Source organism: Triticum aestivum, chromosome 1B (genome assembly GCF_018294505.1).
Source record: "Triticum aestivum cultivar Chinese Spring chromosome 1B, IWGSC CS RefSeq v2.1, whole genome shotgun sequence".
In the NCBI taxonomy this organism is placed as follows: domain Eukaryota; kingdom Viridiplantae; phylum Streptophyta; class Magnoliopsida; order Poales; family Poaceae; genus Triticum; species Triticum aestivum.
Window position 1 is genome coordinate 486,992,321 of NC_057795.1, and position 27,227 is coordinate 487,019,547.

The 27,227-nt window shown below is 47.6% G+C and overlaps 4 protein-coding genes across 4 annotated transcripts; 3 read left to right on the forward strand and 1 right to left on the reverse strand.

The window, feature by feature from the left end:
• The first annotated feature begins 2,445 nt into the window (after window positions 1-2,445).
• Window positions 2,446-5,204, forward strand: LOC123133694 (uncharacterized). Its single transcript, XM_044553124.1, has 3 exons — window positions 2,446-2,785; window positions 3,468-3,613; window positions 4,313-5,204. Exons 1-3 carry the CDS (start codon window positions 2,545-2,547, stop codon window positions 4,997-4,999), a joined length of 1,074 nt encoding a protein of 357 aa, XP_044409059.1. The 5' UTR covers window positions 2,446-2,544; the 3' UTR covers window positions 5,000-5,204.
• A 4,464-nt stretch (window positions 5,205-9,668) lies between these two features.
• LOC123079096 (ethylene-responsive transcription factor ERF019-like) lies at window positions 9,669-10,344 on the reverse strand. The gene has a single exon (XM_044501773.1). It carries the CDS (start codon window positions 10,212-10,214, stop codon window positions 9,669-9,671), a length of 546 nt encoding a protein of 181 aa, XP_044357708.1. The 5' UTR covers window positions 10,215-10,344.
• Window positions 10,345-19,866: 9,522 nt separating this feature from the next.
• Window positions 19,867-25,321, forward strand: LOC123133705 (proteoglycan 4). Its single transcript, XM_044553131.1, has 10 exons — window positions 19,867-20,418; window positions 21,263-21,373; window positions 21,768-22,430; window positions 22,661-23,710; window positions 23,792-23,853; window positions 23,935-23,985; window positions 24,078-24,165; window positions 24,548-24,637; window positions 24,762-24,856; window positions 24,998-25,321. Exons 2-10 carry the CDS (start codon window positions 21,302-21,304, stop codon window positions 25,020-25,022), a joined length of 2,196 nt encoding a protein of 731 aa, XP_044409066.1. The 5' UTR covers window positions 19,867-20,418; window positions 21,263-21,301; the 3' UTR covers window positions 25,023-25,321.
• Window positions 25,322-25,523: 202 nt separating this feature from the next.
• Window positions 25,524-26,784, forward strand: LOC123133717 (uncharacterized). The gene is made up of 2 exons (XM_044553138.1): window positions 25,524-26,209; window positions 26,369-26,784. The coding sequence occupies exons 1-2, from the start codon at window positions 25,763-25,765 to the stop codon at window positions 26,480-26,482; spliced, it is 561 nt and encodes a 186-aa protein (XP_044409073.1). The 5' UTR covers window positions 25,524-25,762; the 3' UTR covers window positions 26,483-26,784.
• Window positions 26,785-27,227: the final 443 nt, after the last annotated feature.

Here is a 27,227-nt window from a genome sequence, read left to right on the forward strand (position 1 = left end):
GACCATGTATACCACTCTATAGAGAGTACAGTCTAACCAACACAATATCGCCGAAGGGAATGAGTGAGTTGGTTAAGAAAGTACTCACCTATCATGACCAAAATCAATGGGGGCCATTAGTCATGTTGGAACCGCGCAATACAGTCACGAAATGTGAAAATCATCTTGAGAATCAAAATGTTGTGATATAACCCATTAAAATGACCAAAAACGCAACAGTGCCCACTGGGGTTTACGAGACGTGACGTCCTTGCAACCCCAAAGCAATATTTCATGTCACATTAAAACATTTAGAAAACACAAAAATAATATGATGGCTAGGCACACAAACCGTCTTACTTGGAGATTAAGTAGTGATTTGGAAAAGAAATCATTGTCAAACCATTTTCGTCCATATTGCACCTATTTCCTCTACCTCATAGTAAACAAAATCCATCTCACAGTAAACAACCAATAGAGAAATTATTTAGAGCAAATCGGCATGGCAAAGCACACGTAGGCTTCTACTACAACTTGACAAACATAGCATCGAAGAGGCAAAAGTTCTCACACAGCCAGACACCACCATCACGACAAACACCCCCCCCCCCAAGGTAATAGAAATTAAGAAAATGCATCCGATGAAATTGCCACTTACACCCTTTCCATCGCAGTTCACGCATAGAAGTTTTGATTCGTCAACAATATCTTACACAAAAATTTCGATAATTTCATATGTTGTAAGCATATCATCTTGCAAATCTAAATTTATACACAAATAAACACAGAGAAAATACTTTCAACCCGTAGTAAGGGAGAAATAAAGAGTTTATTTGGGAAAGGATAGTCACGGGGATTGTGAACTCTGTTTAGTGAACTTTGCTCATGGGTTATGAGTTTTCATGTTTCAAGAATGTTTATCTTTACAATCCTAGTAGTGTTATCACTAGAGTTGCTTATTTGATTGAGTTCTGGAATGGGTTGTAGAGACGAGCACCGCGAGACACACAAGACAGAGGTGCAAATTTGTTGTTAATAAATAGCAGAAAGAAAGATTGGGCGTGGATGGTGCTCAGGATCACCGATCGATGCTCTTGGATGTTGCTAAAAGAATTCGTGGTGCTAGTAGATTTTTTTATCGAAAGGGGTTTCCCCCGCCCCATTTTATAATAAAACGGGGCAGAAAGCCCAGTACGACAGTTTACAGCTCTCGGATCTAGCTAGAGTAGCAAAATCAGAAACGTTTCAAAGAGTTTACACCCTCATTGATACAAGAAGCAAAGACTGGAGAGACAATGCCAACACAAACGACTGCAGTTCTGCATGAGTAGAAGAAGCGCGACGCGTCTTTTCACCCCGTGTGTGCCTTCAACATGAAGCCTCCTAACCTGCCTCCCAGTCCCCTGTCCAGGCTATCCGCAACACTTCTCCTCTTCGACAGTCCAGGAGCAGGAGACAACGTCGTAGCAGCACCGATTGACCTCCCACACAAAGGATCTTCCATTGATGGAGCAGCGAACAGGTTCTTCTCAAGATTGCACGGGTACTTGTCCACGCCACGCCCTGAAAACACATATCGTTACGCATAGTCCAAATGCTTCAAATGGTAGCAATACAGGCAATGCCAACCACACTTTTCTTGTTATTAGTGTCCCAGAGGGTAGAAAGCTCAAGCATGTTATTCGGTTTTTGGAAATTAAAGCTCTCCGCAACATCTTTCCAACTATTATCAACAACCACGCATTCAAAAAACAAGTGTTGTACAGTAGTACTATAGTATTCTTTTATGGCATTATTTTGCTGGTTACAATAATAGAAGGATAGACCCTATCTAGCTTGTCGGAGATGTTTTAGTTTACACTAAGTGTCGTTTGGATGTTGTTTGTTTACTTTTTTGAGAACATCTAGTTATCGGAGGTCACATTAGGACTATGTTATCAAATTCTTTTTTTAACATGGTACAGACGTAGACGCTCATACATACACACATACATTCACCCCTATGAACGCATGAGTATTTTTGAAACACTGAGCCAACATACATCTTGAGATTGAAGAAGTCGTTAGAGATGCATTCATAGTTGATGGGAACATCTCCTTACACTGAACGCACATCGCAAAAGGCCTGAAAAGAATTGAGGAAAATGCGAGCGCCAACGTCAAAGCCTAGTACTTGAATTCTGATGGGTTGAGAATACTACCGTCCTTCTAACCATGTAACTACAGTCAATTTTATTTTGATATGAAAAAAAATGTCTGTAATTCGAAGAAAAAAATCACGACTGGAGCAGCAAGTCAATGGGCTGTATTTTCTGGTAGGAGTATAAAAGAACAAAGAAAATCCAGCACTGTAATACACCATGAATGTGTAGTCTTGCAGACTTGCACCCAGGCCAGATAAAGATCTTTTTGGAGGATGAAAGTCGCTTTCCACGCTTAACGAAATCCGCCTTCGGAACAAAGAAACAACCATTCACTCCACTCGATCAGCCTCGCTCGTGCGGTTCCACACTACTCGCATCTCCACCACGACCCCGGCGGTGGCACCGTTCCCCTGCCACGGACATGTGGGCCCTCAACATGAAGGCCGGCGGGCCGTGCCTCACGCCGATTCGCCCCGCCCCCGCCGCCCGGGCCGGGAAGCCCTTCGCCGCCGCCGGCAAGGCGGGCCCGTGGTCCGCGTGGCGGAGGCGCGGCCTGGCGGTGAGGCCGCTTGTGGCGGTGCGCGCGTCGGGGAGGAGAGGCCAGGACGGGGCCGGCGGCGGCGGCGGCGACGAGGAAGCCGAGAGCAAAGCATCCTCTTTCGGTGAGGCCCTCTCCGCTGAGCATCTGTTGTTTTCCGATGCGAGCTGGTGCAAAAGTAGAGTCGGAATTGTGTGGCCTTTGTTGCGCGATTGGATGTGGAAAAGCTAGAACCATTTTCGTTACGGTTTGATGCTGTCGGGGACTTGAAGGGACCGTACAATCGATGCCATTTTTGCAGACTGCTGTTGATTCCGGGGAGGTAGCAGACAAGTGAAAGGTGGAGATTCGGGTCTAGTTAGTGAAATTTGAAGAGTAGCTCTCCCTGACCCGTGTGCAGTCAAACTGTTCCTGATGCTGTTGGCTTCAGAGATGGAAATTCGGAGAATCGGTGTTGATTCTGGTGTAACTGGTGCATGAACCTTGGAACCATTGTGCATCCTAGGCGTGGTTTCGTGTTTAGTGCTGTTGAATTGATCTACGCGTTGAATTGTGGTGTTTGGATGAGCCTTCCCAAATATACTGTCCATATTCTTTGATAGCTTGGCTACTTCAAGTAAACACAAAGAAAACACCATCAGGTGCTGAGCTTTTCATGTGTAAACAGTGTATGAGGAAACTTCAGGTTCTCTGGTATTGGCTACGTTAATTAGAGTTCATTCATGGTGTGGTATTTTTATGTTGTTGCTGCAGAAGTGTCAACCAGAATGATGGGTTGGCCTCATTTGAGTCTCTTCTCCATGCAGGAAGTGGTGATGCATCTGTTCCAACAGGAGATCGCTCTGATGGATTGAGCGAACCACCTGATGAATTAAAATCCACTGAGCCAATTAATATTTCGAACAGCAATTACTGGAGAGATGTCAGAGCAAATCTTGTGCGTCGGGAACAGGTGAGGGTGGCACGTTCTTATTAACAATCCGTAGAGCTCTTAGCTTAGCTTTTCTTTAGTTTTTTTTAACTGAGCTTTTCTTTAGGTTTTAATCAACTACAATTCGACATCCACTTATGTAATCTAGACATTTATGACCACTCCCTAACATTACTCATTATCTGCCAAGAAAATTAAGAATAGTGAGTTGATCTTAGCTAGTTTCACTGGTTGTATAATGTATAATGAATCTAATTTTTGTCAATACTAATACCAACATCTGTTATGACTGCTGCCAATGCTATAGTGCTATACTAGTATGTTCCAAAGAAGATGTAAATGCACAATGTCTTCAATTAGCTGTTGCATTAGAACATGACTTATTCTAGAAACTTATGCTTTCCGTGATATAGCGGCGCTCAAATGTAAGGTTCCAAAAAGGTATTCGTGCGAAAAGTTGTAGAAGCATTACACAAATGGACCTTCTCTGGTAACTTATGCAGTTATATATTGTATCAAGATTTCATCAGATAAGCTGTTATTTCTCAGACCTTGTTACATTTACTTTAAATACCTTTCAAGAGAATTTCAAATTGTTATTAGCACAGAGCTAAAGTTCTTGAAAAGGAAACAGAAGCAAAGAAAATATCTTCTAATCACCTTGGGTTATATATCATATCTGTTTTTTTTTCTGCTTTACTATTTAAATCCTTGGATCAGGAGCTATTGGTAGATCCAAGTGTTCCTGCAGAGTCAAAGGCGTCCTCTGGAGAAGCAGTACACCAGCTTCCTCAGAAGTGGGCTCACCCTATTACAATGCCGGAGGCAGGGTGTGTCTTGGTAGCTACTGAGGTGCTCGATGACGACAGCGTCTTTGAAAGAACTGTTATTCTCCTGCTCAGACTTGGGTCGAGAGGTACCTTTGATGGCCCATTTGGGGTCATCCTAAACCGTCCACTTTACACGAAGATCAAGAATGTGAATCCATCATCATTCCAAGACCAAACAACCCCTTTCGGCGACTGCGCCCTCTTCTTCGGAGGCCCCGTTGACATGAGCATGTTCTTGGTCCGTACTAAAGACAGCTCACGTCTGAAGGGGTTTGAGGAGGTGATACCAGGCATCTGCTTTGGCTTTCGAACGGAGCTGGAGAAGGCTGGTGTTCTGATGAAGAGTGGTGCTATCAATACCGAGGACCTGAGATTCTTCGTGGGGCATGCAGCCTGGGATTACGAGCAGCTCCTGAGCGAGATCCGGGCGGGATACTGGGCTGTTGCTTCCTGTAGCACAGAGCTGATCAGCGACGCGGTGTCAACAGATCCTTCCTGTCTCTGGACCGAGATACTGCAGCTGATGGGAGGGCATTACTCGGAGCTCAGCCAGAAACCGAAGCAAGACAGCTCGTAGGTGTTGCTCCGCACGCAATTGCGACACAGCCATTGTTGTTGCCAATCTGTACATAATTGGAACGAGTGTACACGTCTCAAGTGGAACACGTTTACGGCGTAAATGTTATGGTTCGTTCGTGCTGTAATAAGCTTTGTACAGTCGGCCCATAGGCGAAGTATCCACTTAAAACTGGTTTTCAGTGAAAACCTGGAAACTTCCTTCATGGTCCATATGCTCCATTCATAGCTAAGAACCTGCAGATATTGCTGCTGTATAGGTGGCTCGAAAGCCAATTCTGCATAATGTTGAAGCTGGAGTAGTATAGTTTCTGAATTCTGGTTATCAGAAGAGCTTGGCCCAAGCAGCCAAGCTCAGGCATGCTTGCATTTGTCAGATCCTTTTTTGACTTAAGATTAGTACACTCAATCATGCTCTGCAATTTTTTTCCTGTCCGCTGTCCGTGCGGTCCAAATCCGCTTTTCATCCGCCGGAAAGAACCTTTTGTCTTCTAGAACCTTCTGTTGTGTCGAACAGAAGGTCAAAAGGCAGTGTCATTTAACTCCGCCTATGTCTTCTAGGCATAGCCGGTCCCAAGCCCGGGGCTTGGCGAGCCAACGTAAAAACTAGCCAGTCCCATGGGTATGAAACCCATTTGAGCGAGAGTAGTACTAGGATGGGTGACCTCCTGGGAAGTCCTCGTGAAAGGCTTTCATATCTAGCCTGCCCCAACTTGTTTGGGATAAAAGGCTTCGTAAGTAAGTAAAGGTAAGACCAACATTCAGCAGAGATCAAACGGTCTGGTCAAGTTACTACGTCTAACTGTTGTGATCCACTGAATCCACTGAATCCATGCATCTCACGAGTGGTTCTGCATCTGGTTCACGAACTTGCTGACCGCCAGAGCCATTGAAGGGAGAGGAAAGACCGCCGGCACCGGCGGTGGAGCAGTACATTTTGGAATCCACAGAACTACCGCAGAAATGCACCACCTCCACACATCCTCTAGTGCATGTCCCTGTAGCCTGCAGGGAGCGTGCACCGTGTTGGAGCACTGAGCGCGTCGCTCTCCGTCCCTGTTCCGCTGTTGCTTGCGATCATTTCAATTTTCAAGCTGAAACAAAAGAGAGGTGCGTGCACGCACGCATTGACGCGCGCACCGCCACGGCCGATGCGCATCACGTGGACAAGCCGATCGTGCGCTTTTCTTCCAGGTCTTGACGCCATTGACCATGTGTAACATGCACATGATAGGAACGATCTTCCTCGGGCACTCCTCCGGTCAAGTAGAACTGCAAGTGCACTTCAGCGCAGAGAGCTTTCTTCCAGCTCTACGTAAAGTGTCGTCTGGACTCTTTCTAGCCTGCCTAGGCGACTCCGGTGGCCCCAAAATCTTCGCCGCCTTCTCCACCAGCTCTCTCCTGCTTCGTCATCGTCGAAGGCTGATAGTTGTTGACGCTATTTATGCTAACTGCATACAACTTGTTGTGTTGGTACGATGGATTTGTGCCAAGTGCATGCAGAAACTTAAAAAAATAGAAGAAAAAAGAGAGCTACCTCTCTGATTTCATATAACTGGACTGAAACCACAACGTCCTTTTACAAACTACCAGCAGAAAGTAAAGCATAACAGGAAACTAGAGGGCATCCACAAGTTGGACCCTCAAATATCACGAGACAATACCTAAGAAGTTCTAGGCAGCAATTCAAACGCTACCTCGCAACACCCAGCTAGGACCAGCAGATATAACAGACCAGACTACAACCGAAAGAGACCAAAAGAACTGGCGAAACAAGACCACACCCAAAATGCTTGATCATGTTCATTCAAATCCGCCAGACACGAATCACATGAAACATCTCACTTGCTACTCCCTCTGTCCCAAAATATAAGAACGTTTTTAACACTACACTAGTGTCAAAAAGGTTCTTATATTATGGGATGGAGGGAGTATTAGTTTGAACATTCCTACTCCCACCTCAGCATTTCTTGTTTTCCCTGGTTTTTCTGCAAAATAATCCAATCATTAAGCCGTCTAGCAATCATGTTAACAGGAACACAAGGATCAATGATTTTATAAGTGTCCAACACAACACTATTTCTCATTTTTCAAAATGTCCAGAAAACAACGGATACACTTAAATTCCAGCAGCTACAAACTACAAACAACAAACAGCTGCGCAAATCAACGTATAAGCAGATTGGTGTCACCAAAAACATCAAGTCCACTTCAACGATGCATCAGTTCCACCTTCTTCTCTCGAAATAGGCTTTCGCCCCGCTTTATAAATAAAGCAACGGTCCATACGATCCAAGTTTGAACAGCAACCAACAGGAAACGGCTGGGGCCACAGCACAAATAAGCCCAAGAAAGCATAAGAGAAATATAAAGAAAAAGCCACCTAGTGGCTACCGCCGAGCGGCCCTACAAGGACGACAGCCGACGCGCCGAGGCCAAAAGCGCATCCATCATCAAGCCAAGGCGATCACGATCACGCTGCCTCGAGAGCGGGTGCCAGTGCTGCAAGAAAGCAAGGAATTTGAAGAAGGAGTTAGAAGCCTTCTTCGGGAAAACCTTCTCAATCACCATCTTATTCCTAGTCGTCCAAAGAGTCCACGACATTGCCGCAAAAATAAGCCAAAATAGGCGGCGATGTCGTGCAGGCTGTATAGCTCGAAGCTGCAGGAACTCCGCGAGATTTAGGGCCTCCTAGTCAGGCCCCAACGCCTCGCGGACGAAAGTCCATAATACCCTCGCTGCCGTACAAGAGAAGAGAATATGTGTCCCAGTCTCCGGTACTGCACAGAGGGGGCAAATACCATCCCCAGGTCCGTGCCGCTTAAGTACCTCTGTCCCCGAGGGGAGACGATCTCGTAGAAGTTGCCAAATAAAAATCTTAATCTTTAATGGGACGGGGGCTTTCCATAGAGGGACAAGCCAGGGGTGAGTTGTCGGCGGGCAAAGGGCCTGGTAAGCCGTGCCCACTGAGAACTCCGCTGTCGGCGTTTGCCGCCATGAAACTGTGTCCGGATGATCCGGGAGCACGAGTGGCAGGGCGGCCCGCAATGTAGTCCAGGCATTAATCTCGGCCGGTCCGAACGAGCGACGGAACTCAAGGTTCCACTGTCCATCTTGGAAGGTCGTGGCCACAAGAACAGACGGATCTACACAAATCGAGAATAGGCCAGGGAAGGCGACGCGTAATGGCTCCATGCCCAGCCAGGGATCCAGCCAGAATTGGATCCCGTGCCCGTTCCCTAAGGAGAAGGAAATCCCTAAGCGGATGTCCTCCTTGATCCTTTGGATGGCTCGCCAGAATTGTGAGCCATCTGTCCGGGAGCAAGCCAAGAGCGGTTCTCCCCTAAGGTATTTTGCCTGAATGAGCTGCAGCCATAACCCTCCCTCGCCGCGTAGAATCCGCCAGACCCATCTTAGCATGAGGGCCACGTTCATGCTGCGGGAGGCAATGATGCCCAGACCACCACGGTCCTTAGGCATGCAGATATCCGCCCATTTTATCATGTGGTAGTTTTGGCGGCCATTGGCCGCCTGCCAAAAGAACCTAGCGAGGTCCTTATCGAAGGCACTATGGACGCCTTCCGGAAGAATGTACAGCCCCATCATAAACATGGGGAGGCTCGCAAGGTTCGAGCTAATCAGGACCGCTTTACTCCCCTTGGAGGTAAACCGTCCTCGCCAGGTCTCAACCCGAGAGGCCACCCGTCCCACTAGCGGGTCGAATGCACTTGTCAGGATCTTTGAGTCTGCCAACGGCATCCCCAAGTATGTAATGGGGAAGGATGTTAGCCTGCAATTGAGATTATCCGCAATCCTCTGTTGGTCCTCAGCAGGGTAACCTAGAACGATGACCTCGCTCTTGTCGATAACAAGGTTGGAGCTAGGGTGGAGGCGTTCAGAGCCAGGGGTGGACCTAGAGTGAAAACAACCATGTGGCAATCTACAACTGACGTATGCTTTTCACCTACAGTCGAGAGTGTCACACACCAATGTATGGATAACTGTATGAAGGAAAAGGATTTTTGACCTGGTGTTCTATGCAACCTGGTAGTATAACCTAGGTACGCCCCTGCTCAGAGTGGCGATCGTCGGGGGCACGAGCTGGGGTAGAGGAACCAGTCAAGATCGAGGAGATCGGGACGAGGACAAACATGAGTTTTATTAGGGGCGTAGGAGGCATGCTCGGATGCATTGTTTTCTTGGTGAAGACGACTTTTGGAGTTTTCTCGAATCCGCTCACCGTGGACATATATGTGTCATTCTCTTCTTGGATGTGTTGTTTTGGAGTACCTGGCGATTCCAGGTTTTATCAAAGGCACCGGCAATGAAGTTGAAGATCGTTGTCGGGTACCGAGGTTTATAGCGGATGACAACCACAGTTGGTTGTTGTGTTTTTTCAATAATTTTGTTATATGCATTCTCTGATCTCAGTCAGATTTTACCATAGTTGGTTGTTGTGTTTTTTCAATAATTTTGTTATATGCATTCTCTGGTCACAGTCAGATTTTGTAAAGTCGACGAAAAAAAGGATGAAAACGTGTAAAGTGCCATGTCATCGGATTTCGAAAACGAGCACCTGTACTATCATATATACTTGCTGATTTTTTATGCCAAAAAAAAACTTGCTGGTTCTGCAACACTATTGGTCTGCAAAATTTGACGATCTACAACTACAATGACTGCAACATGGTCACGATCTCCATGTCGTCCACACTCAGCTCCCCATAGACAAGCTGCTCGCTGCCGGGGCTGCAGCTCCTCGTACCACCGTAAAACACCTGCTCTCCGGCGCCCGCACCACCATGCACAGCGCCAATGCCAGCGGATGGCGTCGTCTCCTGGCCGGGCGACGCGGGGGCACGCTCGCGCAGCTCCACAAGCTGCGCGTCGGCGGCCATGCCAGCGTCGGACGCCACGCGCTGGACCGAGCGTGGCGAAAGCTGCTGGACGCCATGGCGAAGGACGTGGCCGTAGGCGGCGGCGCGGCCCGGGAAGTTGAGGCCGCCGGCGCCGCCGCGGAGGAGGCAGACGGCGGCGTCGTGCGCGACGGCGGCCGCCTCGGCGGTAGCGTAGGAGCCGAGCCACAGGCGCTCCCGCGTCCCGGGCACCCGGATCTCCGACACCCACTTCCCCCACTGCCGCCGCCTCACGCCCTTGTACGGGCGCCGCCGCTGGACGCCCCCTGCTTCGCCGCCGCAGGCCGCCCGCTGATCCATTACAATGGTCGAAGCGTGCGTATACCGCCACTCTCCGGCGAGGCACGGCGGCGGACCGATCGCTCGCTCGCGCGCCTTAGCTCAGCTGGGCTCCGTCGATCTCGCGAGACGACGCCAGTGCGTGGGTACGTAGGACGGAGGCGCTTGGAGTTGCTGAATGGCTCGTGCACATGCGTGCGCGTATTTATAGGCGTCGATCGATCGGGAAGTCAGCGCCAGTGGGGGGTTGACATTTTCGGGTGTGAAATAAATAATAAAATATCGAGACGAGAGGCAGCCGGGGAAAAAAATTCCACGCCAGCTCGGTCAAAATCCAGATGTGCTCAATTTGCGCATGTGGTCTACGGACGTGGCTTGCGCAGTTTACAGCTAATCGATCAGTCTTGCGTGGCGTGGGTCGTGGTCAAAATATTCAATGGTCAAACTGTGAGCGAGTGACCGAGTGTGCTCTTGCTTGATCTCTTCTAGAGCTCCAGTGGTGGGTTTCGTCTTGCCTTCGTGGCTGAAATGCTCTCGCGGTGGATCATTTGCCGGGCCCGCCAAGGGGTGGGACCGGGGCGAGGGCCAAGGGAGATGAAACAGCAAAGACCTGACTGTGATGTCGGCCGCACCGCGCGCCGGTGCAGGCAGGCGACGGAGGCTCCACGTCGAGTAGTGGCAACTAGAGATGGAGATGGTTTATGGTTTGCTGAACATATGGGTCTAAATAAAATTGTTATTCAGTCAGATAATGGGATGGATCCAGTACAACGCCTTCTCACGAAGAGTGCGTTGTAAAACTTTAATGATAACCCGGCGAAGGGCAAGTTCGAGGGGCGATAGAAAGCGAGATTCCTCAATAATATCGAAAACAGGGATAACGGTTTTGCAATTCTTTTCACGGGTGTTCAGAGGAATAGCAGATCGCCTCCATCCTTTAAGATTGGATCGCGTCCGTTTAAGAGCGGCGGCAAGGTTCAGGGCGTGGTTTGAACGTGTACGGGCCTCGGCCCAAGCTGTTTGAACAATAGTAGGGCAGAAAAGATAATGGGATGGTAGCTCAGACAACGAATGAAGGAGGTTTTTCTGCTACAGCTAGCTCGGCAATTTTCTATAACTCCGGCCTAGGTTTGTTGAAGTATAATAAAGTTCGTACGCTGTCCAAGGAAAGCCAATATGGCATCCGCAAAAAACAAAACAAAAATATGGCGGCGCATGAAGTAGCTAGGTCTGTTTCCTTTCTTTCTGAATTTTGTACTCTTTTTTTTGCGGGTGAATTTTGTATTGGCTCGATGAACCCCGTAGTTTTCTCTTGCCTTGTCTCATATCTGATGTAAGGCTTTCCTTAAAAAAGGTTTATAATAAAAGACACTTTCCCTCGCTAGAAACAGGTTTCAAGACATTTTATTTTGCGAAACAGACAAGATGGCATGTGTGTCACCTTGTTCCCCTCCCTTGGGCAATGAGAGTAATATATTGAACCTATACTTCGGGCTAAATGAAAACAATCGCTCGGAGTAGCCGAATAAGAGCTCAGGATATCAACTTCCCCCTTCATGCATGAATAATCTAAAGATAATCAGAGTCAAAAGATCACATTGCAGCATCCCCACTGGTCCGCTAGCTCCTAACATTCTTCAATGCCAAAGCTTCCGCTGCAGCGGCATCAAGCACATGCGTAAAGAAAGTTGTTGGCCCTATGTCTAGTAGGAAGGACGTATGTTTTTTTCGTGAGCGCTAGTTCTCGCTTTAAGCCAGGCAGAAAGAAACTCTCGCATTATGAATGCACAATAATGGGCCGGCCCAATAGAATGCACTTAAAAGAAATATCGAGAAAAAGGGAATGCACAATAACAAGCCAGGCCAATAGAATGCACTTAAAAGAAATATCGAGAAAAAGGGAATGCCCAATAACGGGCCGGCCCAGTAGAATGCACTTTAAAAAAATCGAGAAAAAGGGAGCAAGCACAGACCCAGGATTCGAACGTTGGTCTCCCTGATGAAGAGTAGCACCGTGTTCATGATGAATACTAGGGCGCTCCCTACTTATAGATGAAAAGAACCGGGTTTTCTCCTTTTTTGTTTTTTCTTCTCCGGGTTTTTCATTTGTTTCCTCATTTTTTTTCATTTCCTTTTTTCCTTTGTTTTATTTTGATTCTTTTTTGATTTTCACTTTTTCAAATAGTTGTTCAACATTTTTTAAATACTTGTTCTACATTTTTTAAACTTGTTCAACATTTTTCAAATGTTTTTGGAATAATGTTTTTTGCAATATATTATAGAGTATAAACAAATGTACACAAAAAAAAAGCAAAACAGAAAACATAAAAAAATAGGAAAAAGAGGTTATGGCCTCCCGCGCTAGTGGGCCGGCTTAGCTCGCTCGCCCTTCACCGGATCCTGTCAAATATGTTGCAATTTTGTAGAGTTTGGCCTGGGCTGGCGCCCATGCCAAAAATTATAGCCCAAAGCCGAAGATGTCAGACCGAGCCAGGCCCTATCGAGCTGAGTTATTGGGCTTGGTTGTTAATGAAAGGGCACGAAGGCGCTCAGCGCGAAGAGCTTGGTGTTGTTCTTTGGAAGAAGAAAAAAAAGGAAAAGCTAGTGGTCAACCCGGCAGATCTTTTCTCTCACATCCGTCACGTCCTACGCTTGACACACGTCTTGATGGGCCAGTGCACCGTATCTCTCCTTCATCCCTATCTCCATCGAAATGGCCTCATATATTTATCTCTCCTATTCATGTGCTGAATCCAACCTTCACGCACAACCTCTTTCTGAATCTCATCTCACTATGCAGAGCGCTCCATACTCCAGTTCTTGCAACTGGGCACCTGTTTCGAAAAGGCATACTCCAACAGCCACACATTCTCCCGTTGATCCTCCCATCCCCTAACTCTATCTCTCCATCCCCTGCCTCTTTCCATGGATTTCATCCCCACCTCTTCTCAAACAAGCACGTTGCTGCAACTCACCACATCGGCGGTGGCCACTGGCGTCCTTCCTCCATCATAAAAACGGGGGTGCTGCAGAGACCACAGGGTGCTCTCTCCATTGCAGCGGTCGGCTTGCAAGTTTTCGCAACAACAGTCTTGTTGCAGGAATACATAGAACAGGCTAGAGATGTTGGGTCTTGTTGCAATGGAGGTTTTGCAACAAGGATCTTGTTACAGAAAAATAAAGAAGAAGAAGTTTTGCAACAAGGGTATTGTTGCAGAAAAAATAGAGAAGAAGAAGTTTTGCAGGAGGAGTCTTGTTGCAGAAAATTAGAGAAGAGAAGATTTTGCAAGAGAGGTCTTGTTGCAGAAAATTAGAGAAGAAGATTTTTTTATAACATGGCTCTTGTTGCAAAAAGTTAGAGAAGAGATTTTGCAACAAGAGCATTGTTGCAAGAAATTAGAGAAGAAGAAAGGACGGCTCGCCTCGTACAATCGGACGGCTCGCAAGGCGGCAGATCTTTTAAAAAGATTCATCGGCGGACACGTAGCACGACCCGAAAAAAAATACCCAAGCCCGAGATATGTCATACTTCATCCGTTCCCAGATATTTGTCTTTTTTAGAGATTTCAACAAGTGACTACATACGGAGAAAAATGAGTGAATCTACACTTTAAAATATATCAGTATGCATCCGTATGTGGTAGTCTATTTGAAATATCTAAAAAGACAAATATTTAGAAACGAAGGGAGTATTTGCAATGCAATTGTCTGTGGATTTTGCTCAACAAAGTTGGCTATACGCCTATACCCCCCACCCCCTTTTTTGGTTTGTTTGGACGCCGGCTTAGCCATGACGTGTGGATCTCAAACCATATGCCCATGGCTCGATCGAACGCCCCGAACCTACGCACTGCTACGTAGAATTATCGCCTTTTGTTTAGCTGGAATATCACTTTCTTGATACACTAGAGACTGTTAGCAGTGCAGTTCGTATCCAAATCCACGGTCGGCGCGCTAGCTCTCACATCACATGCATCCTTCGTTCTCGCCTTATTAATTTGCCCGCCAAACTGGTTGGACTTGGACCGGCTTGCGAAAATCGATCATGGCGCCGTTGCTGTCACCGATCCAACAGCAGCAGATTACAATACAATGATCAGCTGAAAGCGAAACGGAACCTAAAGTGGGGGTACGTGGTTGGTGTTTTTGGACGGATGATTGGATTGGATCCCTCGACGATAGGGCACTCGTGCAACGCTAACCCCACTTTCAGTACCATTTCTAGCTGGACTTTTTGCACCTCGAGTTCGCAGGCATGGTGCCGCTGCTAGTAGTTGGCCAGCCCTGTCCGACATAATTAGGGATATAATTAGACGTACTGTTGCTCGGTTGTTCAGATTAATTTCACACACTTGGTTCCCTCGCAAAAAAGAAAAAGGAAAACCACACACTTGGTTACTGAAAAAACATTCAGTCGAAATCGTTAACAGTTAAGCTACTCCAGGTATCTGGATTCCTATGGAATCTCGCCATGAATCCATGAACCTTTCCATGAGTTTAGACTTTGCTTCCTATACCAAGCTGACACTTAAATCAGTTTTCTTGGCCGAGTCATTGCAATGTCTATTTCTTTCTTGTGCCGTGCCATCATCAGCTTCTCCTCCTTAATTGTTCTTTCGCGAAAGATTCCACGTATAGCTTTCTAGTTAATCGTCGTGCCGTGCATCTATAATTGGCAAACCATGTGGCGGGGTACAGTCCTGAAGCACACGCCCCACACGCATCATGTACGGTCCCGGAATCGCTTTTGTCAGCTAGCTCTCACTAGCACGCGGGGCCCTATTGCTAGATCTATTAATTCGATGCTAGATCAAAGACTACAATGGTGTACTAGTACTCTGCATCCACCGTAATCATTCGTTTGCTAAGCACGCATCATGGCTCGGTGGACACTAGTATGATCTGGATTAACCTGAAAATGGGGTATCAGATAGCCGTTGGAAGCACACTCAGTGCTGACCCGACCAGGGAAACTTGGCATGATAAACATTCACAAATTGTGCCGTTGCTAGCAAATCATTCCTGCTCCAAGCAAGTTTTTAGTGCTGAGGATTATCTGCGCTCATGAATGATAGGCCGACGGGCGGCCATGCGGATTTTTGCAGTGGCGAATGGAGCAAGCTCTTGGGACGGCCCCGGCCAGAACAGAGAACACCCTACGGTCAACGCTCGTCCACTCCTCCCGCTTCCGTCCGTACATTGATCCTTGGAGGCTGGGAGGCGTCAGGTCCGGTAGACGTTGGAACAGCAGCCAAGGTTCCTTCCCACGTTCCGGTGGGTGGGCCGACCGAGTATTCTAAGACAGAGCAGCATGTGAGCTTTGCCTGCCCAGCCAAGCAAGCAACGAATTAGCAGCCATGGACGCAGTTGCTTCTCCCGCTAATCCAAAGCAAAACACATCCGTGATCCGGCCCCGTGGACGGAGGGAGAGGAATCTATGGGTCAAGGAGCAAACGGCAAGCATATGCAGGGGAATGTCATGTGTGTACTACACGAGCAAACCGAAACGTGTGAGACGCCGCGTGGATGCGTGGTGCGTCCTCTTCCTCTTGTCGGGGATCTGGCCTGACCTTACCTGATCTGATCTGATGTACTACTCCGTGGCACGCAGATGCAGATCGGAGGCCGCGTGCGTGCATGCATGTGGCCATACGACATGTCAACGTGCAGCCTGCCGGCGTACCTTTCTAATACTACGATCGGCCTCTCTCTCTCTCTTTTTCCCCAAGGGAAGTAAAAAAAAAGGGTCGGGTCTCTGATCCTGATCCGTCCACGTCCATGCATGCATTGCTCTGGGCGCCTGCGTGCATGTGGGCGTATTTACAGCGGCGGTTTCTACCTGCCGTGAACCCGTGACGCTCGCGCCGCACCGCACCGCACGGAGTCTCTGCCGCTCCGGCCACCGTAGTAAACCTCGCAGAACTGAAGCGTCTACGGTAGGACGTACTCGTTTCATGTTTGATGTAGGATAGCAAGGAGTACTACAGGAGGCAAGTAACTAATACCGCGTATAGAATTGACAACAGAGCATGTACTCCTTGGACGTTTGATGCTTCATGCTAACATACATACCAGCAGATAGGCGCTCTGAGCTTACGTAGCTGCGGTACCGGCCGGCTACATGCATACGCGTCGATTGAAGATTGTCATTGTTGCGAGCATGCGCGTGGAACAGTAGGAATGACCAAGCCAGCTGCCGAGCTCTTCTTCCTAGTCTATGGCCGACCTTCACGCGGTCCATGGCCACCTACGGGCGCCATATAGGGAGAGACAGACATAGGCTGGGCCACCATGGATTTTATTTAGGTTCAGGACAAGGACAAAAGAAACACTTCGCCGGAGAACATAACTCCTACTTTTTTTTCTGAAAATAATAACATTCTTTTGCAGACGTAAAACTAAAATAAAATTGAAGATCGCCGCAGGATGATGTGCACGAGAAAACTCCGTGAATAGCGTGCACTTCTTGGTATTTGTCTCCATCTCCGGTCCGTTTCCCCATGTTCCATGCAAAGGAGCTCAATAATTCGAATGGAACCTTTGCCACTTCGCAGATGCTCCTGCTGATTTCGAATTCCTATACCCTCTCCTCTCCAAGCAAGTCTCCACTCTCTCTAGTCTACGGAGTCCCGCCATCTATAAAAGTTGTTTGTCATTCAAGCTCTAGCTTGAAAAGAAGTGATTGTTATATCGATCGAAAAGGGGGAGCAGTGCAAATCCTGACACTTGTTTTCTGAAAGCTTCACAAAGGTAGACAGCGAGCCGCACAAGATCTTAAAATAAAGGCAAACGCTAGGAAAGGCAAGATGAGCCTAGGGGCTGTTTGGTTTCAAATAAGTCATCCACTTATAAGTCGGAAAGTGCAAAAGGTGATTTATTTTGCTAAACAGACCTAACTTATAAGTCATAAGTTGCTTCAGCCCAACTTAAAACTTATAAGTCACCCCCTTTTGCATGGGTCCCACCACTTGCATGATGTTGATTGGTGTGGTAAGATGTGAAAAGGTGACTTATAAGTCAGGTGACAACCAAACAGATATGACTTATAAGTCACTGGTTTTAAGTCACCTGACTTATAAGTCACGTGACTTATTGGAACCAAACAGGCCCTTAGTAGTACTAGTATATGTTTGATCACTACGAAACACTACTACTAGCACATGATATTGTTGCCCCCCACGAAAAAACTGTATGTGATACTCCAGCGCAACCACCACTATACCCGGCGGTCTATGTCAGACAGCAAAATTTTTAATTGGAAGAAGCTGACAACTTAAAGATGAACTATACACTTATTTTCTAGGGGAAATGAAAATGTCCAACTTTGAGTTTTTGTTTTCTGTGCTATGTGTTTTCATGTTAGGTTAACATTGTAATGGTAAAAGCATCGACCGCAATACTCTGAGGGAAGAATACGACAAATTATTCCTTTTTTTTGCGTGAAAAATTCCGATCTACTCCCTCCGTCTCAAAAAGCTTGTCGCTCAAATTTGAGCGATGTGATTTTTGCAACGAAGGGAGTATTCATATTCAATCATGGTAGTACAACGAACACTAAAAATAATAAAAATTACATCCAAATCCGTAGACCATCTAGTTACGACTACAAGCACTCAAGCAAGCCGAGGGCGCGCCACTGTCATCGCCCCTCCCTCATCGGAGTCGGGTAAAACTTGTTGTATTAGACAGTCGGCAAGTCGTCGTGCTAAGGCCCCATAGGACTAGCGCAACATAATAGCAACCGCCGCCGATGAAGAGTAGCGTAGATCAGAAGAACCCAACCTCAAGACACAAGAATAAAGACGAACGACGAACAGATCCGAGTAAATCCACCAAAGACAGATCTGCCGGAGACACAGCTCCACATGCCCGCATACGATGCTAGAAGCACCACCGGAACGGGCCTAGGCGAGGAGAACCTTATTCCAACTTCAGGGAGCCGCTGTCGTCTCGTCTTCCTGAGTAGGACACAACCCCTAACAAAACTCGAAGAAAGATCTAAAAACGAAGCCCTCCCACCTGCAAGGGCCGGGATTCACTCTGCTCCCATGGCCCTAAGCCCACCGGAGATGAGGCGGGCCGCTAGCTGGAGGCAAAGAAACCCTAAATTTTTAGGGAAGGCGACGGCTGTAGGGATGAGGTTCCAGAAACGCATGATCCTCCTTTTGGTTATTATTTCTTCTTCCATCAATATTATGCACATCAGTAAAAGACAAATATGCATAGCAGACACCCGCCACTGAAGACAATGTTAAGGCAGCGAAGAAGGTGCATGTAGGTGTCGAATACTTAGAAAAGTAACTAATATTTTTCTCCAGAAAATATAACGACCGAACATTCGATCCATGGTCTCAAATAGCAAATGCTCGGTAGCCATCCAATCCGCAAGAGGGGGAGAAGGAAGAATAATAACATGGTGGTGGCTAACCGACGAGCTCAACAACGTTGGCGATGACACCCTCGAAGGCTAAGTGGTGGTGTAATAGAGACACCCACTTGGCTTAGCGAAAGAAAGGGGAGAGGTGGAGCTCGGGTGGTACCCCTTTTAGGCCTTGTTCGATTGCAGAGTTTTTAATCCTCTAGTGGATTTACTACTCTAGAGGATTGGGTGACCCCCACCCTATACCAAATCCCCCCCGGGACTAAATACATGTCACTACGCAATCCATGATCCATTCGGTTAATCCTCTACATGAGTATCAATTAACATCATGGTAGGCCGACATCGCCAACGCCTTGCTGCAGGCAGAGAGAGAGAGAGAAAAGACAGGGGACTAGGGGAGCAGGCACGCACACAGAGAAAGAGAGAACCAATTTGAGTGTCTCGTTGCCGGCTGCCCCCTTTTCTCCGGCGTGAGGTGGCAAGGAAGATTGGATCGACCGGGCTCCATGACTGTTCTGGGTCACCGCTTCGCTTTGTGCCGCTTCGCTTGTTGTTGAGCTGACGGTTGAAAAGGAGGGTGGGGGGTAGGGGAAGGATGATGCACGCCGCCTCCATCTGCTTCGGCAACGTCTCTGGTGCCCGCTCCGTCGTTGCCGAATCAAGAGAGGGAAAGAGGGTCGGGGCGAGAGAGACGCGTCGTAACGTTTCACACGAGGTTTGCTTCCACGAGGTGGGACGCATGGGCTGTTCCCCGGCGATTTCCACAGGGTTTGGGAAGGATTTGGTCCAGACCGGGTCTAACCGAAGGCTGTCATCAGCCAGACCGGGATTCGACCACGGCAGGGGCGAAACCCACGTGGATCGGCGGGGTTTGCGCCCAATCCCGACGGGGGTGGGGCCAACCGAACAAAGCCTTAGTGTTTTCATAGCCGAAAATTCGTATTGCTCACACCTAGTCTGGCTTTTCACCCTCTACAATTCACATATTTACTCCCCCTTGTATTTATTTGTTTCTATAACCACATTTCACATTACATAAAACCTAAAAATGAAAAAAAAAATATACCGGAGTACTACAATAGGAAGTGGCCAGGCTCTATCTTATCTTGATAATCTTTATTTAAAAAAGAGAAGAAGGCGAGTAGCCCTCTCGTCCCCAACGGTTAGTAAAACTTGACACTCACACTGTCGTCCCCGCTAACACGCACCTAATCCGGCCCCAAGTACGCAAGGAAAGTATCCCTCCCCCGCTCCCCCGCCCCGCTCCCCTCCCCGTCGCAGCAATAAACGCCGCCGTACACTGCCATCCGCCACCACCAGCCGCGGTAGAAACAAATCAAATCCACGACAGCCACCTCTCTCTCTTTCAGCACGCCCAACCGTAGGGCAAAGCCAGAGCGCAGAGACCACGGGGCGCTCGCCACCAGAAGAGAGAGCGCGGTCGGTTCTTGCTCGCGCGGGCGGTTCCTCCCCCGGATCTGAGGCGCCGCGCTCGCCGGACCGCCGGCCGGTTCCAGGCCCGTGCTCGACGGTGGGGGCGGGGCTCACTATCTGAACCGCCAGCATCTCGTACCTCTACTCCGCAGCTACACTTTCCCTTCGCCTCTCCACCATCTCGTACCTTTCTTTCCTCTCGCCCTGGCCTACCCTAGGCTCCACTCCGGCCCAATGCGGGTCTAGAATCTCCCCCGCAGCGCGCCCCCGCCGTGCCCTAGGGCTCCCTCCCTTCTTTCCTTCCGCCGCGCCGTCCCGCTGTTCTACATCGTCGCGGCACCGCGGCCCTGCTGTGCTGCCTTCGCTCCACTCCGCTGCGCCCGCGATTTTTGGCGTCGCTTTCTTGAGGTACGAGCTTTTTCTCCTCCTGTGATTTTACTTGCTTAAACCCAAACTGATTGATATCCGCGAATTTTGGGTGCGCGCCCGGCACACCGCCTAGATCCGGCCCTATTTTGGCAAGGGCGTAATCTGCGGCGTGATTTATGAAAAATTCCCTTCAAAAGTTTCTAGATTCGGTCCTGATTTTCCTACAAGTCCATACCGGGGGTAGGGTTTTCAGCAGTTGAGCGACCATTCGTTCTTGCAGTTCCCCTGAAGTGTTTTTGCGTGAGTTCCTTGCGCATTTCTTTTTTAGTACTAATTTGTTATCACTCGTATCCTCCAGTTTCAAGAACTTATCTTGGTCAGAGTAAAATAATGCAATCATTTCCCGTGGGGTTACGTTTGCTTGTTTGACTAGTTTGTCGAATGCACAAATTTCGTGTTGGTGACATGTTGTCTTCCCAAGGTAGGTGGCAAGGGCCCAACGGTGCAGTTGGAAGTGATCACGGTTCATGAATTGATTTGCTGCGATGGAAAATTGTTGGTTCCAAATAGTGGACTTGGGGGGGATTACCACTTTCAGCTCAGGATGATTGGTGATATTGTTTTTAAGCCTTTAGCCTTTTACTAGACAGGATCTGATTCTTCCTTGCTAGATAGCACCAGTTCTTGTCAGAGATGCCACTGTCGGGTTTAGAGATTTTCCAGTGGACCTGGCTCCAAATATCTAAATCCTGAATTTGCTGAAAAAAACACTAGATGGTTCTCAAAAAGCAGTGGATGGCTCTTGTTTGTATCTTCTTGACTGCCTAAATGAAACTTCAGGTATAGCTTTCTACCTGTGCTTATGGCTGGTTTGATTTTGCAGGGATTGTAGTTTAATGAATTATTAGGCACGCAATATACTATGGCGACAGAGGTCAATCAAAACTGTTTTGGATGGCCGCATGAGGAATCATCTGGACAGGATAGTTCTCAGGTAATTTCACTTCCATAGTATCATGGTATGGCTAATTTCAGACAAAGAATTTACCTGGATTATAATAAAAGGGCCAATTTCGATGGTAATTACTATTTGTATTTTTATATTACGTAGGCCTGTCCGGTAAGAACCTTTATTTTTTTTATCAATATATATGATCCTCAGTCAAAGTAAAGATTGATAATAGATCTATGAACTGGCAAGTGCCTATCTACCTAATGCAACTGAAATTGCTAGAAAATCCATGCTAACTACTGTCAGACATCTCTGTAATAGTTAGTAGTCTGAACCAGGCTTTTTAAAGAGCTAATAGTTGCCGTCTGTAAGTGAAGAATCAATACCTTTGCCAATAATCTCACTCTTCTTGTATCTGTGTTACTTCTGCCCTTAGGGAACAACGCAAGTGTTTGACCATGGTTCCATATCTTTTGGAAGATTCGATTTAGAATCGCTAGCATGGGAAAAGTGGTCTGTTTTTACCAATGACAGGCGCACTGAGGAGTTTGTTAAATTCAATGGATTAGTTGCTAAGAAGAAGGCATACTTTGAAGAATACTTTAAGAGGATCAGGGAGCTGAAAGCTTTAGAACAACAAAACCAACAAACTGAACTGAATCTAGAGTACAGTGGCGATGGTAGTGATTCTAGTCAGACAGGAGAAGACGAACCAGTTGCAAAGCATGCATCTCCTGCTGGATCTGGAACTCATGTTGATGATTCCATGGGACAAATAGAAGCCGAGACCACACCTGAGCATCGACTGGGATGCTACAAGGATCACAATGAGAGCATAAGTAATGGAATTTCCACAATGACTCGTTCTTCATCAGTTGGAGGCTTACAGATAATTGGCGAAGAAACCGGAGAAAATGCAAGCAGTGATAAGCAAAATGCTAAATGTGGTCAAGATGATCTGGTGATGCCCAATGAAGCTACAATGACCCCCAAGAGAATTATTGAGAAATGCTCCCGGATTAGTCAAGCTTCAAAAATTATTCCAAAGACGGTCAAGATGACTAAAAGTTATAATCCTGATCACACATTTGTCAGTAAGGTAAACATTTTCATCGTGGTCTGGTGTTTATCTTGTTAGAACTTTGAATTATTGCTGCTATCTACATTTGCCTTGTTTTCTGATAACTAGCATAATGGCCTGGACCCCCATAATGATGACCAACTGCTCAATCATGCAAGGCACAAAATAAATACCTGCATTTATGATATGTCACAGAACAGGAACATTTTCCTGAAACTAATAATATGGTTTTCATGAACAATTTTCAGGGTCCTGAATCAGCCAAGCCCATTGTGATAAATCAGAAAACCAAGCCTGGAAATATTCAATCATTGCGGAATCCAAAAGCAGCAACCACCAATGTGATTGGTACCACGGGAAGAACCAAACGTGTGCCCAAAGAAGATCCTGGTGCCATAGCTCTTAGAAGACCTTCCTCAGCAGCATCGCAACGGCCCTCCACCAGGGAACGACCTGTCACGAGAGACGGTTCACAGAACCCTGCTGGAATGGCTAGCTCATGTCGCCCCTCTACTGCTGAAAGACGCCTTGCCACTAGAGACCTGGCAGCAAATCAAACAAACATTGCTAGCCCATGTCGACCATCTACTGCTGAAAGGCGCGCTATAACCAAAGAGCTGGCACCAAAGCATGCCAATGTAGCTACCCCACGTCGGCCATCTACAGCTGATAGGCGCCCTATCACCAAAGAGCCGGCACCAAATAATGCTAGCATTGCTACCCCACACCGACCATCTACTCCTGATAGGCGCCTTACCACCAAAGAGCCAGCACCTAAGCATGCCAACATTGCTACCCCACAACGACCTTCTACTGCTGAAAGGCGCCCTACACGCAGAGAGATGGCACCGAAGCTTGCTGGTATTGCCAGTCCATGTTGGCCATCTAGCGCTGAAAGACGGCCTGTCGCAAGAGGGATTGCAGAGAAGAATGCTGATGTTGTCACCCTGCGTCGACCATCTACTGCTGAGAGGCGCCCTATAAAAAGAGAACCTGCTCCAAAGCATGCCGATGTTGTTCCTCTTCGCAGGCCTTCTACTGCTGAGAGACGCCCTGTTGCCAGAGACACTGGGCTTAAGCATGCTAATGTTGGCAACCCTTGTTGCCCTTCAACTCCTGAACCATGCCTCAGCAGGGGAAGTGCAGCAAAGCATGCTGATGTTGTCATCACTTCTTGTCGCCCTTCAACGGGAGAAAGGCGAGCTGTTGCCAAAGAGAATGCCCTAAAATTGGATCCAAAAACACCAATAAGGTTGAGAGCAATGCCGGGTAATTCAAATGGTGCTATGGCCACAGCGGTACGTTCCAATCCCTTCTCTCACCATAACACATCATTAACATACATATTTCTGACTGTTTCCTCTCTGTTTCTCATGCAGGCTACTCCCCAGAAGGCAATTACTCGAAATCTTGTTAAAACTAGCAAACCAGAGATGAAAAGGTACCAGTACAAACTTACAGACATGTATGCTTAATTGTTTTTGTACCATATTTGATTTCTTCTTTTTGTATCATTTGGCAGCTATGCTAAGGGAAGGTTAGAACTTCAAGTTGGCGGGAAACTAAAATCTAGGTGCTAATTTTGTTACGCAGCTGTAATGGTTTAGATTATCAAATTTGGTTTAATTGTTCTGCTAATAACAATTACCACTCTTGTTTATGTAGTTCTGTTAATCTTCCTCCAAGGAAAGTTTTGACTTCGAATGTTGGAGCCAATCGAGTTGTAGAGAACATCAGAAAGCCAATTAAGCAGGTAACTAAGTGTGACCTTGTTTTCATTCGCTGCCATTGGTTATTTCGATCACAGCATTGTGCTCATTTTCTTGCTAAGCTGATTGCATGATGTGTTTTGTCTATAATATCTGAATGCTTCTTTACTGACTCACACTATGCTGATAATTCTTCTTCTTTGAGCGGAAATTAACTGCCAATTGCTGTAGGGAAGCATGAAATTTAGAACATATTCTACATCATGCATACAGGTTACACCTCATTATGAGACTTTGGATAGAATTTTACATTCACCCATGGTACATCATAATCTTATCGCTAAAAATAATATAATTATGATATAACAAGAGAGTGGAAGTTCAAGAATAAACACAGATGTAATCGCTACTGTGATTCTTTTGTAGGGCATTCAGGAGACTGTTGGATCTCGAGTATTTGCATCAAAGAATGCAACTCCTTTGCAGACCGGAAGCACAAAGACAAGGGTACCAAACGTATGTTCTTTTATTTTGCTACAGAATAATAACTGTTGGTCTAAAAGATATTCATGATCAGATACATAATTTACAGTGTGTATCTTTACATTAGATTTGACCTTTTGCTCGCTTGATTCTGCAGCCGCCGCCGCCTCCCCCACCACGCAGGGCATCCCAGTCGCCGAGCAAGCCAAGCCCAAGCCCCAATAAATTGTCTGTTGGTGGTAGAAAGCCAAAGTAAGCAATTTGATCATGAGCACCAGAAAACATTTGCCTTACCAAAACGCCTAATACTGTCAGCTTGCATTATAACTTGCTGTGTCCAACATCTGCCTATGGCATATGAATTAACATGCATGAATCTTTTGGTCCATGCAGGGCTTCTACTCCACACTGGCACTAACCCATCCCCAAGTCTCCATCCTTCCTCTAGGATCCTGCAGAACAAGATAGCTTTGAACCTGCGAAGGAATCAGATGCAACTCTGCGCGGCCGGAACATCATCCGTGCTATTCCCCGTGCCCACGGTTGATGCTGGCCTGCGTCGCTACCACCACCACTTTTGTCACCTGTTAACCGTAGTAACGTATGTACCTACGTGTATCATATCCACTAATGCCGCCGTAGCTCTACTGGCTTAAGATTATTTACCCCTACCTAGAACGTTGTAAATACCTGAAATAAATTTGAGCTTTAGCTGAAGAACACTGACCCATTGTTTCTAAGGCGTCCCGCCTTGGACGCTTATTAGGCGATAAGGCGCCCCCCAGCGCCTTACAAATAGGGAATTGTTTGGGAACGGAGCGCTGGCGGAACGCTCGGCCGGTCGCTCCCGCTCACGCGCGCCTAAGTGGTTGCGCCCAGGCGGGCCCGAGGGAGGCCCACCCAAAAACAGATTCGCCTTATCTACTCCCACCTCTGTCTCGTCTTCCCCTCCCCAAATCTCTCTGCCAGTGCCCATCTCACACACCTTGCGCTGCTCCTTGCTACGGACGTCATGGCCTTCAGCAGGAGATCCTACCACAGGGGGAGCACGACGGCGGATGCTGCAACCAGCACCCGCCGCTGGGAACGATGACCACCGGCCGCTGCAAAACGGGGGGCACCCGTAGATGACTGGAGCGTGGACGGTGCGGCGAATCGATGTGCTTCAACCGGCATAACACAGGGCTACAACCGGCAAGAGTTTTTGCTGGGACCGGCGAAGTTTTTTTTGTTGCATCGAAGAACGGCGGAAGCTGCTGCCATGAAAAAAGCTGGAACTGGCTACAGGAAAAGTTACAACCAGCAAACAAAAAAGCTTCAACCATTGTCATGGTGACCACGAGCTACATCGACAGTGACCACAAGCTGCACATTTGCTGGAAGCGGCATCATGGGGTGCTGCAACCGGTGGTGGCAGAAGCGTCCACTGGCCATGTGAAAGCTGCAACTACAACCAGAGGGAAAGCACGACCAGTGATCGGAATTGCTACAACCGGTGACCGGGGTGGGCGAGAAGAAGATGCTACAATATTTGTTTTGCTGGAAGCGGTGATGAGAAAAACTTCAAGCGGCAACGAGAAAAGTTTCAACCATAGACTACAGAAGGTATAACTTATGAACGGCGATGAAAAGCTACAACTGTCGGTGACAAAAGCTACAACCGGCCATGAAGAAAGCTTCAACCATTCATGTCTCAGCACTGACCTAACAATTTTTCGCTTGGACTAATGAGCTTTTTTTTGCTGCATGCGTTTAATGGAGCAGGACGGTGACGAGCCATGGAGTGCGTTGGACGACCGCAGCGACGTGCGCCGCGAGCTTGATGGAGGGTGCTGCGACCGGGGCGGCGTGGAGCAACGAGCTCGCCCGACGGCATAGTGCTAGCTCGGCGAGGGCCACGAAGCGCTAGAACTAGATTCGGGGGCGCGATGGAGCCTAAGCGTGCGGCGCCGATGAGCGCGCACTACATGCTGGAAATAGGCAGCGGCGAAGCGCACAAGCCCGGATATGCAGTGGTTTGACGAGGTCGTGGGCAGTTTTCTTTTTCTTTTTCTGCGAAGCACTTGTATTACGAGGATGACGCCAGAATCCCATGGCCCACATGACTCGTATCGCGCGGCTGCCAGGCGACCGGCCGAAACTTTCGGCCGGCGCGCCGGCGCCTATTGCTGCCCTTACAAATATGCACTGGTGGAAAAAGGGCCTTTGGTCGCGGTTCGCAACTGCCATTAGTCGCGGTTGCGCAACCGCGACCGAACGGGCGCGACTAAAGGCCCCCCCTTTAGTCGCGGTTGCTTAAGAACCGCGACTAAAGGCCCGTCCACGTGGGCGCCAGGTGGCCGTCGGGGCGGAGGACCTTTAGTCGCGGTTCTTCTAGCCAACCGCGACTAAAGGCCGCCGCAGGTTTAGGGTTTTAGCCCCCCCCCCCTTAAACCTATTTTCTGTTTAATTTGTATTGTTTTATTTTTTTTGTGCTTTATTTTAATTTTGAAGGAGTTTCATATATTCTACGGTACTACATACATGCATATGAATGTACAATTTCAAATAAATTTGAAATTAGAACCAAAAAGAATTCAAGAGGAATATACAATATATATTCAATATCATCGGATGACCATAT

Excerpts from the sequence above, each read along its gene's own strand:
- LOC123133694 (XM_044553124.1), top strand. The coding sequence starts at position 2,545 with ATGTGGGCCCTCAACATGAAGGCCGGCGGGCCGTGCCTCACGCCGATT. Across the intron at positions 2,786-3,467 it reads GAGCAAAGCATCCTCTTTCG|GAAGTGGTGATGCATCTGTT; the intron begins GTGAGGCCCTCT and ends TTCTCCATGCAG. Across the intron at positions 3,614-4,312 it reads ATCTTGTGCGTCGGGAACAG|GAGCTATTGGTAGATCCAAG; the intron begins GTGAGGGTGGCA and ends TCCTTGGATCAG.
- LOC123079096 (XM_044501773.1), bottom strand. The coding sequence starts at position 10,214 with ATGGATCAGCGGGCGGCCTGCGGCGGCGAAGCAGGGGGCGTCCAGCGG.
- LOC123133705 (XM_044553131.1), top strand. The coding sequence starts at position 21,302 with ATGGCGACAGAGGTCAATCAAAACTGTTTTGGATGGCCGCATGAGGAA. Across the intron at positions 21,374-21,767 it reads CTGGACAGGATAGTTCTCAG|GGAACAACGCAAGTGTTTGA; the intron begins GTAATTTCACTT and ends TTCTGCCCTTAG. Across the intron at positions 23,986-24,077 it reads GGCGGGAAACTAAAATCTAG|TTCTGTTAATCTTCCTCCAA; the intron begins GTGCTAATTTTG and ends TTGTTTATGTAG.
- LOC123133717 (XM_044553138.1), top strand. The coding sequence starts at position 25,763 with ATGTGCTTCAACCGGCATAACACAGGGCTACAACCGGCAAGAGTTTTT. Across the intron at positions 26,210-26,368 it reads TCAACCATAGACTACAGAAG|GACGGTGACGAGCCATGGAG; the intron begins GTATAACTTATG and ends TTAATGGAGCAG.